General features: G+C 40.2%; 1 protein-coding gene across 3 annotated transcripts in view; it reads right to left on the bottom strand.

The window, feature by feature from the left end:
• Nucleotides 1-18,490, bottom strand: part of UBAC2 (UBA domain containing 2) — a 152,231-nt gene that overhangs the window by 49,472 nt on the left and 84,269 nt on the right. For 2 of the 3 annotated variants that reach the window (XM_079902691.1, XM_079902689.1), the window contains exons 5-6: nt 12,576-12,699; nt 9,073-9,120 (exon numbers count right to left, since the gene is read on the bottom strand). In XM_079902691.1, the coding sequence (XP_079758817.1) occupies nt 9,073-9,120; nt 12,576-12,699 (172 nt within the window). The remainder of the gene's footprint in view (nt 1-9,072; nt 9,121-12,575; nt 12,700-18,490) is intronic. The other variant, XM_079902690.1, reaches the window with a different exon arrangement.

Here is an 18,490-nt window from a genome sequence, read left to right as displayed (position 1 = left end):
TGGAATGCTCACGCACTGACGGTGGAAATGCAAAATGGCACAGTCACTTTGTAAAATAATATGGTACCATATATTTTTCATATGATAAATTCTAGCAATTCTACTCCTAGGCATTTACCCAAGAGAAGTAAAAACATATGTCCACACATAAATGTGTATACAGATCTTCACAGCAGCATGAAAAAATGTTTAGGGTGACGGGACTGTTTTCTATCCTGATTGTGGTGGTTACAAAACTGTATACAAGGACCCAAATTCACCAAACTGTACAATTCAAATTGGTAAATTTTATTGCATGTAACACTTTAATGAACAAAAAAGAAAAAAATTTTTCAAAAAAAAGTAAATGTGAAGATCTAGAAAGATTAAGACATTTCTGGATGTATAATTCTCCTCTTAAACTTTATAAAAGAGGTGGGATTTTCGGAGACTAAAACCAATCTTTAGCAATAAAAAACTTCTGATACCTTAAAAATATTCCAAGCTAACATAAACTAACATAAGACTTTCTGATAATATGCTGTTGTTTATAATGAATATATTCAAAATCTCATGCACTGATTTTTACCATAGTTCTTTACCAGAGGTTAAAGTCAAGATATAGGAAAAATATCAACACAATCAGCTGCAAAGAAGAAGGAACACTGGACATTTCTATTAAAAAAAATCAGTTTAAAGAGATAATCAAAACCGACTCAAGACTTTCCATCTCCTGATAGGAAAACAACGTAAAGACCCTGCGAGAAAATGCTCTGTGGGGCAACTCCCATGTAATCTACCAGTAATCATCTAAAATGAAAATGCATGCGTGTTTTTCTTGCTAACCTCTTCCTTATCTCCATTTCTTTTTCCTTTGACCAGCAGCAGTACTGACCCAGCTCAATATGTTTTATACTATCCTTTACGCTTTCTCAAAGCCATCCTTTACTTCGTTTTCTTGTACATGACAATGCCAGAAACACAAGACAAAGAGTTTGTTGAAGGTGAGGTTTGAGCTGCATTTTTAATCCATCATATGGAGGACCAGTTAAATATCTTTGATGATATTAGAGAAGAAAGTACAGTATAGCTATAGACAGAATTCTTCATAATAGGGAGAAGGCAGAGGCTGCCAACGGGATAAAGTTTTCTTGGATGTTGGTCGGCCCACAACATTTTTAATGAAGGCTGCAGGAAGCTGCTGTGGATATGTGTCTTTCAGCACCTCTGGGTACTTTTAAAACTTCTTCATGACCAAGATCTCCCTCCAGAATCGTGTCTCCGTTGACGATGATCAGGGCCTCATCTTGGTGGTATAGTCAAGGGAAGATCTAAGAACAGCTTTGTACCTAAGTGTCTTGTGGTTGAAACAGACATGGATGAGAGCCTTGAAATGTGCAGTGGAAGGCACTGAACCCACTGAACTGCCAGAACACCTGGCCTTTGGTCCTGGCTCTATGATCCATCAGCTGTGCAACCTCAACTTCAGCCTCCTCATCTTTCAGATGGTAAGCCCAGGTTCTCCACCGCCGTAGAGAGAGTGTCAAGAACCTAGTGAGGCAGTACACGCTGACAGCATCCCAACGATCACAAAGAGCTACAGCGTTTTATTGCACAGAAATAATTATTTTGATAATACTGAATTCTGAAACTCAACAATTAGTTATAGACTAAAGATAAAATGCCAGACATTTTGCTAGGCACTGGGGATTATAAAATAAAGAATAATGTATAGTTTCTAAACTGAAAGGGCAGACTCAGAAAAGGCTTCAGAGTGAGAACTTAAATGAATAAGTTTTTTTCTAGGAAAAGAAGGCATCTAATGGTGAAGGAATGGATGTAGTTGGAAGAACCTGCATATGGTTATGGAAAGCCACCTCTTAAGAGCACAGACACCAAAGCTCCAGTACCTGCATTTGAATGTTGTCTCCACTACTTATCAGTTATTCTTGGCAAATAACTTAAGTTCTCTGTGCCTCAGTTTCTTCATCTATAAAACGGGGACAACAGTTCCTACATCATCAGGTTTTCAGGAGGACTAATAAAATAATATTAGTAAACTGCTTAGAAAAGAGCTGTATTAGTCTGCTCTCTCTAGGTTATACTGTGGTAACAAATTATCCCAAATTTCAGTAGCTTATAACAAAGGTTTATCCCTCACTCATCTTACATGTTGGCCACAGCCCTGATCCGTGTGTCTTCTTCATTCTGGGGTCTGGGCTGAAGGAGCAGCTTCTATACGTCACATGCTTTTCTCATGACAGAAGGAACAGAGCAATGGCAGAGCCACACAATGGTTCTTAAAACTTCTGCTTGTGAAGCATTCATCACTTCTGCTCATGGTCCAGTGGCTCATGTAAGTCACACAGTAGAGTCTGATGTTAGCAGGGCACGTAGAGGCAGGCCTTTCAGGGAGGTGCCCACAGAGACGGGCAGCAAATATTCTCAACAAACAAAACAGTTGAAGAAACAACATCATCTACCACAAGTGCCTGGTACATAGTAAGAGCCATGTGTTTGTTAAAGACAAATAAGTGATGGCACAGAATCCTGAGACAGCACGAGGTGCCGGGAAGAGCAAGACGCTCAGTGTCCCTGGAGCACAGGGTCCAAAGGGCTGAGAGAGGGGCCTGAGGAGGCCTAATTCTGAAAGCCTCCGAAAGGTTTTTGCCTAAAGAAAGGTAAGTTAGTAGAAGGTAAGCTACAGTAATGAAAATTTTATAGCTATACTTTATGAGGCACTTCTCTGACAGTTTTATCAAGACATTGGCATGATTTCATCTGTTCTGCAGTGAACATTTAAAAGTCTACTAGTCACTCCCTGTGTAACACTTGTCTAATAAGACATTCTGTCAGCCCCGGACTGAGTTGTAATTGTCATGACAAGGCAGAGGACAGAAGGTTTTGGGACAGGGGAAGGGGGCACAGAGAGGAAGGGAGGGAAAATGGGGGGAGAGAGAAGGTATGAATGAATCAATGAACGAGAGAGAGAGAGATGTACAATGGACTGATAAGCACTCCATTTGGTGTTGGGATTGTAAATACTGTGTTATATAAGAAGGTGAAAGCACCCTCTAAATATGGCTGTTTCTTAAGGATCCACTGTCATCTTCCACTTCTACACTAGGTTCTTTCACAAGTCCAACCCACCTCACAGCTCTAACCAGCCTTGACCTCCCTCTGCAGCTTCTGTCCTCATTTTCTTTTTCTTTTTATAAATTTATTTATTTATTTTTGGCTGCGTTGGGTCTTCGTTGCTGCGTGCAGGCTTTCTCTAGTCGTGGCGAGCGGGGGCTACTCTTCATTGCAGTGGCTTCTCTTGTTGCGGAGCACGGGCTCTAGGTGCACAGGTTTCAGTAGTTGTGGTGCGTGGGCTCGGTAGTTGTGGCCCACGGGCTCTAGAGCACAGGCTCAGTAGTTGTGGCGCACGGGCTTAGTTGCTCTGAGGCACATGGGATCTTCCTGGAGCAGGGCTCGAACCTGTGTCCCCTGCATTGGCAGGCGGACTCTTAACCACTGCACCACCAGGAAAGCCCTGCCCTCATTTTCAATGAACTGCTAGAAAATCATCTTAGTCCCTAAAGTTCAACTGAAAACCTTGGGCATCAGATGAGTTACCTGACCTGCTACACTGTACCCTTCTTTTGGTGAATTGGGAAAAGAAATCTAAGGGAAGCAAGAATAAGGAAGAAGAAAAGGAAGCATGAAGAGCAGAGAAAGACGTGAAAAGCAGGGCAAGGCTCAGAGGACCCAACTCCCCATCCTCGTTCACCCGAGATGCAGGTCAGGATTCGAAAACTTACTCCAAAGAAGTTCTGATTTCCATAGCAGATTATGCTAATTCCATTAAGCTTTCTCCTTGATGATATACCATGACTTGGAAAGCCCATCAACATAAGGTTCTGTTTGATGCTTTTTCTTTTACAGTTACCATAAGACAATGTTTTATTTTTTTTTGTCTTTAAAACTCTTGTTGGGGGAAGACAGACAGACAAATCACAGCCCACAAATGAGCCATCCTGACTCCTTCAAGGTTGCTCAACTCTCTCCTTCCCCCCTTCTTTGACTTACAAACCCTAATAAGACTTCTATAATCTTGCACCATCGTGAAGTTTTTTGTTTGAAAAGCTTTAAAGATCCTCACTGCCTACAGATAAAAATACAAACTCAGACCACATCCAAAGTCCTAACGAATCTGGTGTGAATCTATGTTTCTAATCTTGTTACTGAGTAGGACAGATTTTCTTTCACACTAAGGTTGCTTGATCACAAGATAATCAAAGTCTGACATACTGTACAGAACAGGTAACAAATGCAGGAAATGACTAGATGGTAAATGGACAGGTTGAAGGGGAGAAGCCTGGAGTCTGAGAAGTACAGGTCTGTCTGTTCATCTGCTGCGGAACAGCTTGAAAGAGGACCAAATGGTGATAAATATGTGAACTGTAAAAAGAGAAAAACTGGCAAAAGCAGGCTCCTATTTTAATCGTGCTAGAATCAGCTCAGGCCCGAGACATCAGCTTTTGAGAATTAGGGTACATCCCAGGGGTAATGACTCATAACTATGATTCATAAGATGGCAGAAAATGAAGAAGTGCAAGGATACGGAGGGCCTGAAGACTTTCTGCAGAACCACAAAAGACCTTAAATAAAGTTCGATAAGACAGCAATATTTTCTTTAAGGAAAAAAAAGTATTAATGTGTAACAAGACTGGAGGAACTGTGAACATATAGAGTGGGCTCAATTTTTGAAGGTCTCTCACCAAAGACGTGAAGAAGAGTAGTTAGACATGAGGTGCGAATATGATGAAAGTAGGTGTATACTAACATTTTCAAGCACTCACTTACACTGAAATATTTCACTTGGCTACAATAGCCAAGCTTTCCAATTACAATTTTGCAAACTTTCATGAAAACAGTCGTAGTTTAGATATTAAATGTTGGTGTTGGGGGCTTCCCTGGTGGCGCAGTGGTTGAGAGTCCACCTGCCGATGCAGGGGACGCCCGTGGGCCATGTCTGCTGAGCCTGCGTGTCCGGAGCCTGTGCTCCGCAACGGGAGAGGCCACAGCAGTGAGAGGCCCACGTACCGCAAAAAAAAAAAAAAAAAAAAAAAAAAAAAAAAAATGTTGGTGTTGGGAAGAATCCGCCTGCCAATGCAGGGGACACGGGTTTGAGCCCTGGTCTGGGAAGATCCCACATGCTGCAGAGCAACTAAGCCCATGAACCACAACTACTGAGCTGAGCTCTAGAGCCCACGAGCCACAACTACTGAAGCCCACGCGCCTAGAGCCTGTGCTCTGCAACAAGAGAAGCCACCGCAACGAAGAGCAGCCCCCACTTGCCACGCTAGAGAAAGACTGTGCGCAGCAACGAAGACCCAATGCAGCCAAAAAAAAAAAAAATGTTGGTGTTAGAAGCCAGAATTGTCAAAGGAAGAACAACGCAACATTAAAACATGTATCAATGGTACGTGTGAATACAGTTAAGTCCCCTACATACAAACGAGTTCTGTTCCGAGAGCACATTCATAAATCCAATTTGTTTGTAAGTCCAACAAAATTAGCCTAGGTACCCAACTAACACAATCGGCTATACAGTACTGTACTGTAATAGGTTTATAATACTCTTCACACAAATAATACATGAAAAAAAACCCACAAAAAATAAAGAAAACATTTTTAGTCTTACAGTACAGCACCTTGAAAAGTACAGTAGTACAGTACAACAGCTGCCACACAGGCGCTGGCATCGAGGGAACAGGCAAGTACCAGCTACATCACTGCTGCTTTTACGCTTGCTTCCTGACATCCTGGGCTTGAAATAAAGATTCTGTACTACTGTACAGATACTGTATAGAGTACGGTGCTGTACTCTATACAGTACCGTAAAGGACACAAAAGCACAACCACTTGTAGAGGATGCACGCACGTGACAATGTACGCCAGACACGTGAACTAACTTCACTGGACATGTGAACGCGCACTGCCATCTTTGAAGGTTCGCAACTTGAAGGTTCGTATGTAGGAGACTTACTGTAATCTTAATCTTTACGTAAACCGAACGACCCTTATCCTTTCTGGCAGCAGCTGGAATCCCTGAGGGATCACAAAACAGAACTGTGGAGAGACAGCTGTCCTAGTCAAATTAACTCATTATTGCTCCTCATAAGCTAAACACACTTCCCCAACCCCCCTCCACCCAGGAAAAATATTTAGTCCTTATTCTTTTCTGTGACATCACTGAAGACAGAAAGTGCACTCCCACCTAGCAAAATACTGTCCTGATATAATTTATCTCCTCCTCCTCTTTTAGTCAGCGGGATATTTTTAAGCTATGTATTCAGAAACATTTCTAATCATGAAAGAATGGGTGACACAAGCAGAGAGAAAAAGCAGCCTAAGCAAAATAAATCCACCAATAACTAAATAAAATAAACCCAAAGCTGGCAGCTTTTCAGAAGAACATGAGTAAAGGTTTTGGTTTCTATGACAGCAGATAACACATGACTTAGGTTTATACAAATGTCTTTTTATAAAAAAAAGCTCTTTCTCTTAAAAACACAGATTGAAATAAAATTACTTCCTTACTACATATAGTATGTTAGGAGAACTACTGGTTTCAGAGCTAAAAGGTGATTATTTTATCAACAGGTTTTCTAACATTCCTCCAAAACACTGAAAACCATCTGTGCATTTCTTTCTGGTAGTAAAACTTTTATTTTCTTTTTAGTATTTTATTTAGGATAAAAACAACCCCCCCCACCCTCCGCCGCCACAAAAACAAAAAAGGGAAGTTGCCTGATAAACACAGGGAGAGGAGAAGTCAGGTTGAGCAAGAGACATCTGGGACAAGCTGTGGCTTTGTCAATCTCAGATCTCCATCCCTCAATCAGTGGTGTGTAAACCAAACATTCACAAATAGTTTGAATATCCTCCTTTATAATTATCCTTATCTAAAGTATACCATATTATATTAAATATTTCATAACAAATGTATGATTTTTCTGGAAAAAGTCAGAAACAAAATATTCATTAAATTCAAAACAAGCACTAACATCTATGGTATAGCATGAAGGAAAACTGGTGTAATTATCCCTGATATTAATCATCTTAAGTAAACACAGTATCATCTAACTATGGTGGAATAATAGTAAAGAACAAGGCTGATGTGAAGATTTATCAGATTTGTGTAATGGTAGGAGGTCAGTAATATTAGTTGAATTAGTTACTATAAAGTGAAGATTCAATTGGCTCAAAGGGGTTTACTAATAGTGGGATTATTCAAATGCTAGCTACATTCATCTGGGGATTATATTTCAAGTACTGAGCAATTCTATTCACTCTTCTGAAACTAGGAATTTTAATGTTAAACATTTGTTAAACTTCTGATCCTTTAAAAAATTAAATCAAGCACCTTACCACCTGTTAAGCGTCTGTACGAGAAAAGACTGATCACAACACACATACTTTAGATTTTAAAAAGACTAGAAAGAGATAAAAAATGCAACCTCCAATTCTAGAGCACCGAATGTCACAAAGTGAAACTTTCTGAGGTGACAGCAAGAACTTATTTTAAAACCAGGAATCTGAAAACAGAATAAAGAAAGAAAATGGGATGCCTTAAAACAAATGAGTCACATAATGAGTTATTAAAGAGGGGTTCAGATAATGTGAGCAAATCAATTAACAGTAAACTAACACAATGAAATATAACACAATAAGGTACTTTTCAAATTTTTGAATGCTTTAGGAAAATATCCAAAAAAGGGCTCAAGATTATCACTGCTAAGAGAAACAGAACTTTATCATGAACAAAAGAGTGAATTCTCATGCTGCTTTCATTATGAAAGCAATGAACTACCTATTGTCTGCAGGCTGGTTAAGTACCTGCCAATCAAGCTGGCAGTTCAAGTGGGGATGAGATTAGACTGGGCAGAGCCTGGCCACTGTGCCCCACAGGATTAGTATGACCCCAGGCTGTCCTTTAAATCACTACAAGTCTTAAGAATACCAGGTGGCTCAGATGGCTTGAAGACCCCACAATGGAGTTCAGCTCTGTGTTCCTGAAGCAAATCTGGGCATCTCGGAAAAATGTTTAGGGAGGGGGAAACAAAGTGACTTCAATCCCCAGAATTCTGGTTGGATGTTGTGAGGAGTGAAGGATTAAGTTGTATATGAAAAGAATAAACATAGAAAAGGAATAAAACAGACAGCATAAAGGAAGGAAAGAAGTGAGCAGGCTTAAAGTAATGACCCAGTGTCTCAAAATACCATTCACCCAGGAAACAAGAATAAGTAGTGATAACTTACTTAAAATGTCTGCAGTGGAATGCAGTTATTTCCAAATCCTTTCCCTTTGATGTTATACATGTTACTATAAATCCAGTCTGTAATTTTCTTAGACTTTTCCAAGAAAGAAATTGAAAACTGTATTTCACATATACTAGTTATAAACTTATTTTTAGATAAATTTGGGAGTTCAAATTTAAGCCATGGATGAAAAATAAAGCTCAATTTCATGCTTTAGATTCACTTTCAATACCTCATAGAGTTTATTAAAATAAACTTATATGCTTATTAAAATAAAATAAAATACAATACAGCAGGGTGGGGATGGGGAAGATGAAGGCGGTCTGGCACACAGAGGAGACGCCGCCCTCTTCCTTCTCTGGCCACACACCCTGATGAATCTTCCATCAGTTCCAATCCACCTGACTTTCCACTTAACCTTATTTTTCCCCTTGCATGACCATGTCTCTTTCCGAAACAAGCAGAATATCTCTCACTAATTTTGGTAAATCCAACTTCTTCATTTTCTTTTTCTGCCATTTTGTCCTACTATGAGTTCAACTACTAAGTAATTTAAAAATAACACTGAAAAACTCAGCTAAAACTTTCATTAAAATTACCTTGAAAACTGAGACAAACTGGCTTCTTTCATCTCAATTATCCATGCAACTGGCTTTTTCATCACTAAGGTAGCTCTGAGATGCAATCTGACACCTGAATATGACCCATGATCTAAATATGACATTTTTCCTAAAGTTTGTTCAGAAAAGAGGGGGAATTGGGGGAGGGGGGAATCACACTTACAAGTCCACTTATGGCTACAATCCAGATGTAGGAACCAGAGGTGAAAAGCTATAAAAGAAAAAAAAGGCAACTAAAAATGAAATTCGACTGCCAGTCACAGCATATTTATTTTTACATAACTCCAGCCATAACCATTTATGTTAAGTCTTAATTATATATATCTTAATATAAACAAATAGAAAATTAATAAATATCAATTCTGTTATATAAAAGAAAACAACATACTAATTTTTCTTTTCTTTTCTTTCTTTTTTTTTATACCAAGACCTAACTCAGCTTTTCAATAGCCTAAAACAGATTGGTTGAACCCAGCCCACTCCCGTGCAAAGAAAAATAAGTGAAATTCAAGCATATTCTTAATTACAAATGGACATTAATTGGCTTAAACAAAGTAAAATACTATATAGAAAGAAATTATTAGCATTAACAACATACAAAATATGTAGTCACCATCCAATGCTTGGTGTTAAGTAATGACATGTAATATTAGTTTATATAATTCTCTCATTTCAATTTCTTGTTATTGCTACTCTAGTTTTAGATGGAAGACATCTGCCAGCATACAGGTCCATGTCCAATGCTGCTCTGCTTAACTGCTGACACTCTCATTCCAGTTTACCCAAGAAAGAGCAAACTAAGTAATGGTATCAAAGTTCATTAATGGCAAAAGCAGTTAGAATTGGGTCTTATGAAACCTCTCCCTTTGTTTTCCAAATCATTTACCTCCAAGGGTGTGCTCAGGGTTTAAAAAAAAAAAAAGTCACAAGACATCTCAAAGTGTTCCTGCAAGAAAGAAAAGATTTGTAGCCTAATAACAGGATATTATTGGGACGATTGGTGAAATTTGAATAAGATAGAAATTTGAATAAGATATAAATTTGAATAAGATTGTATCAATGTTAATTTCCCAATTTTGTTAACTGAACAATGGTTATGTAAGAGAATGCCCTTGTTTATAGGAAATATACACTGAAATATTTAGGGAATAAAATAAAGTCACATATACAGATTAAAAAAAAAGACTTGTAGCTTCGCGTTTGTTCACATTTAGATCTTTAGATGGGGAGTTTAAGCACTTCTGCTTGTAGAGAAAGAAGCGGGTTCATTGCTGACACTGTGCTACATGAAAACCTCAAAGTGGCGCCCATTTATCAAGGATACATAGAAAAAAAGATACACAGAAAGACGACAAAGGTAAGAGATGACAAAGCACAGGTAAAAAAAGAATCTGACAAGCTGTGCTCTTCTGTTAGCTAATGTGGAAATGAACACTGGCTACAACTTCAAATTTAATCCCTTGATCTAAAATTTAATCCTTTGATCTAGCATGGATGCTTGTTCAGTGTGAATGACTGATAATAACAAGGATGAGAATTATGTGGAAAAATATTTTTCTGTAGTCTTTTTCTAAAAGTATAGAGAACAATAAAACAGCTAATACTTTCACAGCACTTACTGTATGCCTCCTCTCCTAGCTGGGCTTCTTGAGGGCAGGTGCCACATCTCATGCTTCATTTTCTCCTCCACAGCCCCCAGCACCGGGCATTACATGACTGGCTCTTGGGCCATGTGTACTTAAATGACCCTTCACAAATATTTTTGCTCTCCTGATCATGATTAAAGCCATTCATTCACTCATCCATTCATGCGTCAAACGTCCCTGGTTTTAAGAAGTTGTTGAGTAAGAGACAGAGGCACAGAAACATGTGCGAAGATCCAGAGGGGAGGGATGGAAGGAGAGAACAGAAGTTTTGGGAACAAAAGGTTCACGCTCATGTCAAGGTGGGGAGGGGTGGGGGCTGACATGGGACAGGCAAGAAGAAACCCTGGATGCCATTCATGCTAAGGACTTCAGATTTTATCAAGAAGCCAGGGGCATTTCCACCTCTACTTTCCGACACCAGCTTCTACCTCACCAACAAATCAAAACAAAACAAAAAAAACAACCCACTCACAATCTCAGAAAAACCAAAGGTGGCAGCCACAGAGACATAAATGATTAATTAATAATAGGAACCAATTGACTTAGTTCTTATTATCTGTTCAGATTACCCTAAAAACTCAATGCTATAATCTCTAATCCTTCAAATGACCCTGTAAGATAGATATCGTTGTCCCCACTTTACAGATGGGCAAATGGGGGCTCAGAAAAAGTGACAGAGAAAGAAAATAATTACCAGAGCAACCAATTAAACCAAAGTCTACGTGACTCCAAAGACTTTCCACAATGCTCCACTGAATTCCTACTCCATAATTAATAAAACAATGTTTTTCACCCTCAAAGATGCTCTATAACTAGAGTCAACAATGAGGCTTAGAGGCTTCCATAACTTGACCCAAGTCTCAAGGTAATGTGTGCAATGTCAGAACTGGAACTTGGGTCTCCTGCCCCCCATCCAGGGTGCTCTTCTACCGTTGCATTCTGCCTTCTGTTGTAACATCTTAAAAAAAAATTAAACATGCCACAGCAAATCCTAGTAGTAAGAGTAAAATGCGGAAATGGGCTATTAGGTTATACGAGTACCAGGGAGGATAAGGGAGAGTGTGACGCTATATAGGTTGAGAGATGAAGAATAAACACATTTCATGAGAAACGGCTGTAAACTGGTTAGGAAACACCCACCCCAGATGAGTCACTGCTAACACAGGACAGCAGACTAGAGAAGTTAGAGGAAATGCTGAAGGTTAAAAGGGGAGGGAGCAGGGCATTCTACAGTGACACTGGTATCCGGTTCCACATGCGTGGGGTAAGGAATGTTACGAGCATAATGGTGGATCGAAAGGCCAAGCTACACACGGTACCACAGGAAACAGCAGAATAAAAATTTACATCAAAAGGTGTGAGAGTGAAAGAAAAGTGACAGGTACTACAGGTTGAAAACTGAAAATCACATGTATCTTCTATCATTGCGCCTGGAACCCAGCAGAGAGCAATCAATATTCATGGAATATTGGTGAAGATACTCTTTTTCAATTTAAGTCGAACAGTCAGTCCTCTAATGGCCTTCGTCTCAAACCATCTAGTGGATGGTGACAGTGCAATCAGGCCCGTGCAGCGCAGGAGCTATGAAGCTGGCAAAGCATATCTGGTTCCGCTTCAGAGCTTTGTGACACTCTATTCAATACATGAATTTTGACAGTGGTTCTCCACTTTCCACCTTTTGACTGTTCTCATTTGTTTCCACTTCATACTATGATTTTTAAAAGACACTTAAACGCAATTGTACAATGAAATTAAAATATTTTCCACCGATACAAATTACAGTGAAAGCTCTTATCAGATTTCTGAAGGCTATGAAAGTATTCTAGTATCTTATATACCTTGACGTTCTTGTTCTGTAACACTTCCTTTGAACGTTTGATATAGATCACGAAGCCAAACTTATGGGAAAAAAACACACTGTTTTCAAGGAGATCAAATGAGAAAAAGACCAAAAAAAAAAAAAAAAAAGAGAGAGAGAGATCTGGTTAAAGAAACATGAACATAAAAATGCATACTGTACCTGTAGTCCCAATATATAAATCAGCGTCTTGTTTGTGATGGACAACGGGCCCAGAATATGTGCCACCTGGACTCTCGGGATGGAGCAGTAAAACGGTACAAACAGAGCAAACACAGGTGCCAGGCTATGCAAACAAACACACAAACAAAATCACTATGGTGTAGCACCCGATTTAAAATACCATGGTAAATGCATATTTGAAGGAACACTGCTTATCATTTTATTTCAGTCTGAAAGCATGGTCTTAGATACACAAGTGGGTTTCTATACGTACATCACATCCAAAATAATTTGTACATATATACATTTTATGAGACCTCTAATTATCTAACCCTTGTCGACCCTCTCAAAACTATTGCAGAGAGGTGGTTCAGCATCTACTAATGAACTGTCAGCACTGTGAGAAAATTTAAAGTTGATGCTATGTTTTCTTCTCACGAATGAAATGAAATCTGATGAAAGAGACTAGATGAACCAAAAGCAAGAAACATTACAATTCATCACAGTCAAATCCAAAATCTTCATCTCAGACTTTGTCCAATTACATTTCACCCCAGCACCTGACAAGGCACGCTGCTCCTGTCCTCCCTTCCTCAAATTCCTTCCTGCTTTTGTCTTAAACCCTGTTTCTTGCTGGTCTGCCCATGTGTCTCCCACCACTCCTCGCCTACCCTCTCCAGGGTTCCATTAGAGGCTTTTCTTCTTGCTCCAGTCTCTCCTGGTATAATCCTAAGCCCTTCTATGGCTTCAACTAAAAAAATGAAGTGAGTCCTCAAACTGTCCGGCTGTCCCCTCACCTTGGCTATGAAACTCGATTTGATACCTTCAACTTGACATATTCCAAAGTCACAAACGTCTTTCTACTTAAAGTCTTGTTTCTCTCTAATCCATCTGCTAACACTGCCAACAGTATTGTCTTCCCCAAATACAACTCTGATCATGTCACACCCTTGTTTAAAACCCTTCCTTCCACAGGTTGCCAGTATCCAAAGAGGAAATCCAAACATCAGCACGAAAGAGCAAAGTCCTGCGATTCTTTCTTACCAGTGTAGTTCCTTGCAACCGTCTTCCTCTCCCTTCCCCTGATCTGGCCCATCCCCTCTCACCCCCTCCCCGCCCAGATGCTCCCTGGGCACCTTAGGCTCTGATGACTATTCACTGACACAGGTTATTGTTTCAACACAAGAGTGTCGGTTGCACTTTTCTGCTTAGGAAACTTACACTTACGGTGTATGACAGGGCTCAGCTCCTCTTCCCAGAGATTCCTCCACCCTCCTGCTGGTTAGCTGTTGTCCTTCACCCTCACAGCTACCCCAGTTTCACTGTTGTTGTTTTTTTTTGCGGTATGCGGGCCTCTCACTGTTGTGGCCTCTCCCGTTGCGGAGCACAGGCTCCGGACGCGCAGGCTCAGCGGCCATGGCTCAAGGGCCCAGCCGCTCCGTGGCATGTGGGATCCTCCTGGACTGGGGCACGAACCCGTGTCCCCTGCATCAGCAGGCGGACTCTCAACCACTGTGCCACCAGGGAAGCCCTCAGTTTCACTGTTTGAGTGAATCTGTGTGAGAGGCAATGGGCCAGCCACAGCAGCTCCGTCCACATCTCTAAGTAAGAAGCAGCCCCGAACCTCAAGGAACTAGAGCTCCAGGACGGCGAACTCACATTCCTACGAGGGCGAGGCGGGAGACATGAATGAGGCATGTGGTCTGGACACACACTTACACCCATTCTTCATTAAACTCACGGCTTAATTTAATTAGTCTTTTATTTTCTCATGTTTTGGATAAGTGGCATCGTACAAAGAACGACTGCTTTTACCATAAGAAAAATGCAAGAAATATTTTTCACTTCCACAAAGAAATGTTCTCATTATCATCTCTGTGGAAACAACAGGTCCCTCTCGTGCATTTTCCCATCTTCGATAGAGAATGTATTTAATTATGTAAAAAATTATTCACTGTCCTCTCGATTCTATTAAAAACAAAACCAAACCAAACACAGGTTGAAGATGTGATAAATGGCAGCAGCATCTACAGGCAGCTATAAGAATGTAGTAAATGCTAGAAGAGGGAAAACCCCAACCAGTGAACAGCTGAGCGCCAGGCCCTGGTCAGGACCGGAGACCCGAAGACAGGTAAGATGCAGCCTCCCGCGGTCTCGTAAGGAGACGGCAGGGACAGGGCAGCAGAGGTCTGCAGACAGCTCGGCGGACAGGTCTGGAATGCTTCACTCCTCTGGCCCTCCTCCTGGGCTGAATACATCCCAAGGCAGGGAAGGAGATACATGCCTGTGGTTATCCCAGCATTGGACCCAGTGCTTGGCACAGGAGAAAAGCTCATTAAATGTGGGGCAATGAAACAAGTCTTATTCCTGAACAGCTGTATGATCTACATCTTAACTAACTACATAGGGTTTTTAAAAAACCTCCCATTAGATTATTCATTTTATGAGAAAGCACCACGTTCTATTTAGCGTTGCATCCCCCTAGTGCCTAATGCGGACACTTACCCGTAATCGACCGGTAACATTTGTTAGATTAAAAAAAAAAAATTAACGAAAGCAATTTTAACAGAGGGTTATTTAAATTGTCATTCTAAATATCAATACTACACACAAACACAGCTGATGAAGCAGCTGTGCATTCTTTTCGTTAAAAAGAACAAGTTAATCGCTCCTGGGCTTAAAATCCTGCAATGACCCACCGCCAGCCAAGAGTAAAAGCCAAAGTCGTGACAAACACGCACAAGACCCTGCGTCCCCCACCCCGACCTGCCTTCTACTCCGTAGACTCCCCCTACTCGCTCTCACTGCTCCCCGGACACAGGACTGTGCCCCAGGGCGCGTGCTGCTGCTTCCCCCTCTCCTGGCCATCTTCCCACAGACAAGTGCATCACTCACTGCCTTACACCCTTCAGGTCTTCACTCAAATAGCAACTTCTCCAAGAAGCCCTCCTTGACCACCCCACTCCAAACTGTAGCCCGCACTCACCTCACAGCCCCACCCCTACTCTGCCTTCTCTCCTTCCTCTCCCCACAGCACCAATAACCTCCGAATTTACTATGCGGCTTATTTATCATCTGTCTCCACGACTAGGATGGAAGCTCCTCGAAGGCAGGGATCTCTGTCAGTCTGTTTGCTGCTTTACCTCCACTCTCTAGAACCAGGCCTGGCACAGGGTAGTTGCTCAGTGAGTACTTGCTGAATCAATGAATTTCTCTTTAAAATGGTAAAACCATACAGCAGAATTTGTCTTTTGTTTTAAAGAACCCCTTTTCTTGTTTTGCTGTTTTTAATGGGATTGAAACATACAGTTTCATAGATATACTCAAAATATGGCCTGTTGTTCTCTTGGTAATAATAAGAAAACTCTATTTTGGTTGCACTTGAGTTTCTCACTACAGAACATGACTTTAGGTACCTAACTTATAGAAGGTCTTCTGTTTACATTTAGCAATGAAGTGTAAAGAGTGAAGCTATAATAAAATCTGACGCAGAGTTCTTGTTGAGGTTACATTCCAATGTAAACTAAGAAATACTGATAGGAATTTTAATGACCCCAGCTCATATCTTATATACCAAAATAGAAGAAGTTTCAAAATTCCTTAGAAGTTATTCATCACTGTGTAGTTTTAAGTGATGACTAAACACTAAACCACATCTACCCATAATACAAAAAGCACATAGTTCAGACCACGGTTACACAGGTTGTTTTGTAGAAAATTTCCATTGCTATTTCTATACACACTGAGTGTTTTTAGTCACTGACCAGTTTTTCTCTTTTCCTTATTTTATGACAACATTTTTTCCTTATATTGGCAACAACAACTCAGTTTGACCTTTTTGTATTGTGAACAGCTAACTTCTGGAAGTCCTATCTGGCTTAAGCATATAGAGCTGAGGTTCAGAAAAGAGGAACACGGTTCATAAAGAATTCATTCACTAACGTCACTAACATTTATTGAGTATCTACTCTATACTCACAACTGTGCTTGACAGAACAAATAAAATAGTAGAAACTCTCAGTTCAGGTCACAAACGTCCATCTCTTCTACAGAAAAGGACATGGACTCCACTTTTACAGTACAACTAAAGAAATCCTGGTAACTTTCAACAATAAAAATAAGGTTTGTGAGCTCATGAAATTATCTCACACTAAACCTCAACGGCATCTCAGAGGACAATTACCCTATCACAAAAACTTTATACACTTGACTACTCTAATACCAAAAAAAGGGGGAGATCCAGTTTGCTAGAACATTTACTTTACCTAGATTTCATGATATAACAACGTTTTACTTAATAAAAACTATTTCAAAAACCCCACCAGGATGGCTTTTCAACAAATTGAAAAACTTCTTCTCAACAGTGTCTTCTTCAAGGATTCTTCAATCCAAGTTTTAAAGGAAATAGTTCTAGAGGATTTTATCATATTGATCCACCAAATCATAAAATCTCTGTATTTCCCCCTCACAGAATTATTGGACTAGGAATTATCTTGGTGATCATTTAGTTCAATACTTTTATTTTATATAATGGGGTGGAGACCCAAAGAATTTAGGTGAGCTGTAGCTCTTCTGTTTGACAAGGTTTCTCTACAGATCTTCAGCACTTTAGAGCTTATAAGAACCTAACAAGCCTCTCAATGGAATCACACCGCTGAGAGGCTAAAGGTCCTCAGCCACTTGGACAGAATCCTGGAGTGAAGGGCCTCTGAGGTCACAGGGTTACAAATTCCTACCAAATGATTCAATTCTCTCTACGACATCCCTCAAAATAGTCATCCTGTTTATGCAAGCACCTGAATAAGAGACAACATGCCATTTTTTTATGATCTCAACTTTTGAGATCTACTTTCACATTTTGATTTGAAAGCTGTCTGGTAACCTCCTCTTACAAGGCCTTCCTTCTACTCTCTGGAGTTAGGAAGACTAACACATACAATCTAAACCCTTTACCATGAGAGCTTCCTAACACGTGAGGGTAATGATCACGTCCCTGCCAAGCCCAGACATGCTCAGTTTATTCCATCATTTCTCCTAAGACCTGGCATCTAGACCCCTCACCACCCATGCTCTAAGGTCATCCGTGCCCTGTAAAACGCAGCCTCCTGAGTTCACTGGGAATGGCCAGATCATCTCTCTTGTTCTGAGTGCTATATTTCCATTATTTTAGCCTGCAAATCAATTTGCATTTTGATAGCCATGTGACACTGTTGGTTTAAAGTGAGTCCATTAAGGCTTGAAGGTGAACAGCACAGGTCTCCTTCATCCTGTGCACGAGAGGCAATTCTAGCTGTAGGATGCCCCCTTCAACTCTTCCCTCGTCATGCATGTGTCCATGCAATCAGCGATCCAGTCAGTTGGTCTCCCGCCTGAAAATACTGACTAATCACTGTACACATGCATTTTTCTCCACTCACCACAGAAATTTGTTTCTTTCTCATTAAGCTGTTGATAAGATACAGAATGAGTGAACTACTCCCTGCACCAAGTTTCCAGGCAGACAGAATTGTCAAAATTGACATTTTTTCCCTTAAAACCTTTAAAAACTCACACTTTACACATAATATGGATACAAAATCATCAATAACTATGATTCTTTTTTTTTCCTGGTTAAGGTTTATTGCTTCAGTCTCTTCCAAAGGATTTTTTTTAAACTTAAATCTTTATAGAAAAATTTATAAAGTTCCATAGATATCAAAAATACATAAATTCCAAGGGGTTTTTGGATAACTCTTTTTTAAAAAATCACTAACAGAAAAATTTCACTTCCTATTAACAAAAAAAAGTGCACACGCACACATGAGGCTAACTGATCATTACTGTGCTCAGTCACAGGGTGACAGAAAAAAAGCCACCACCATAAAAGGATGTCTGCATAATCTCCCTTAAAACAACGTGCCAAGGTTAACCTACTT

Source organism: Stenella coeruleoalba (genome assembly GCF_951394435.1).
Source record: "Stenella coeruleoalba genome assembly, chromosome: 18".
NCBI lineage: Eukaryota > Metazoa > Chordata > Mammalia > Artiodactyla > Delphinidae > Stenella > Stenella coeruleoalba.
Note: the sequence above shows the minus strand (reverse complement) of the source record. Positions and strands in the feature narration are given on the sequence as shown.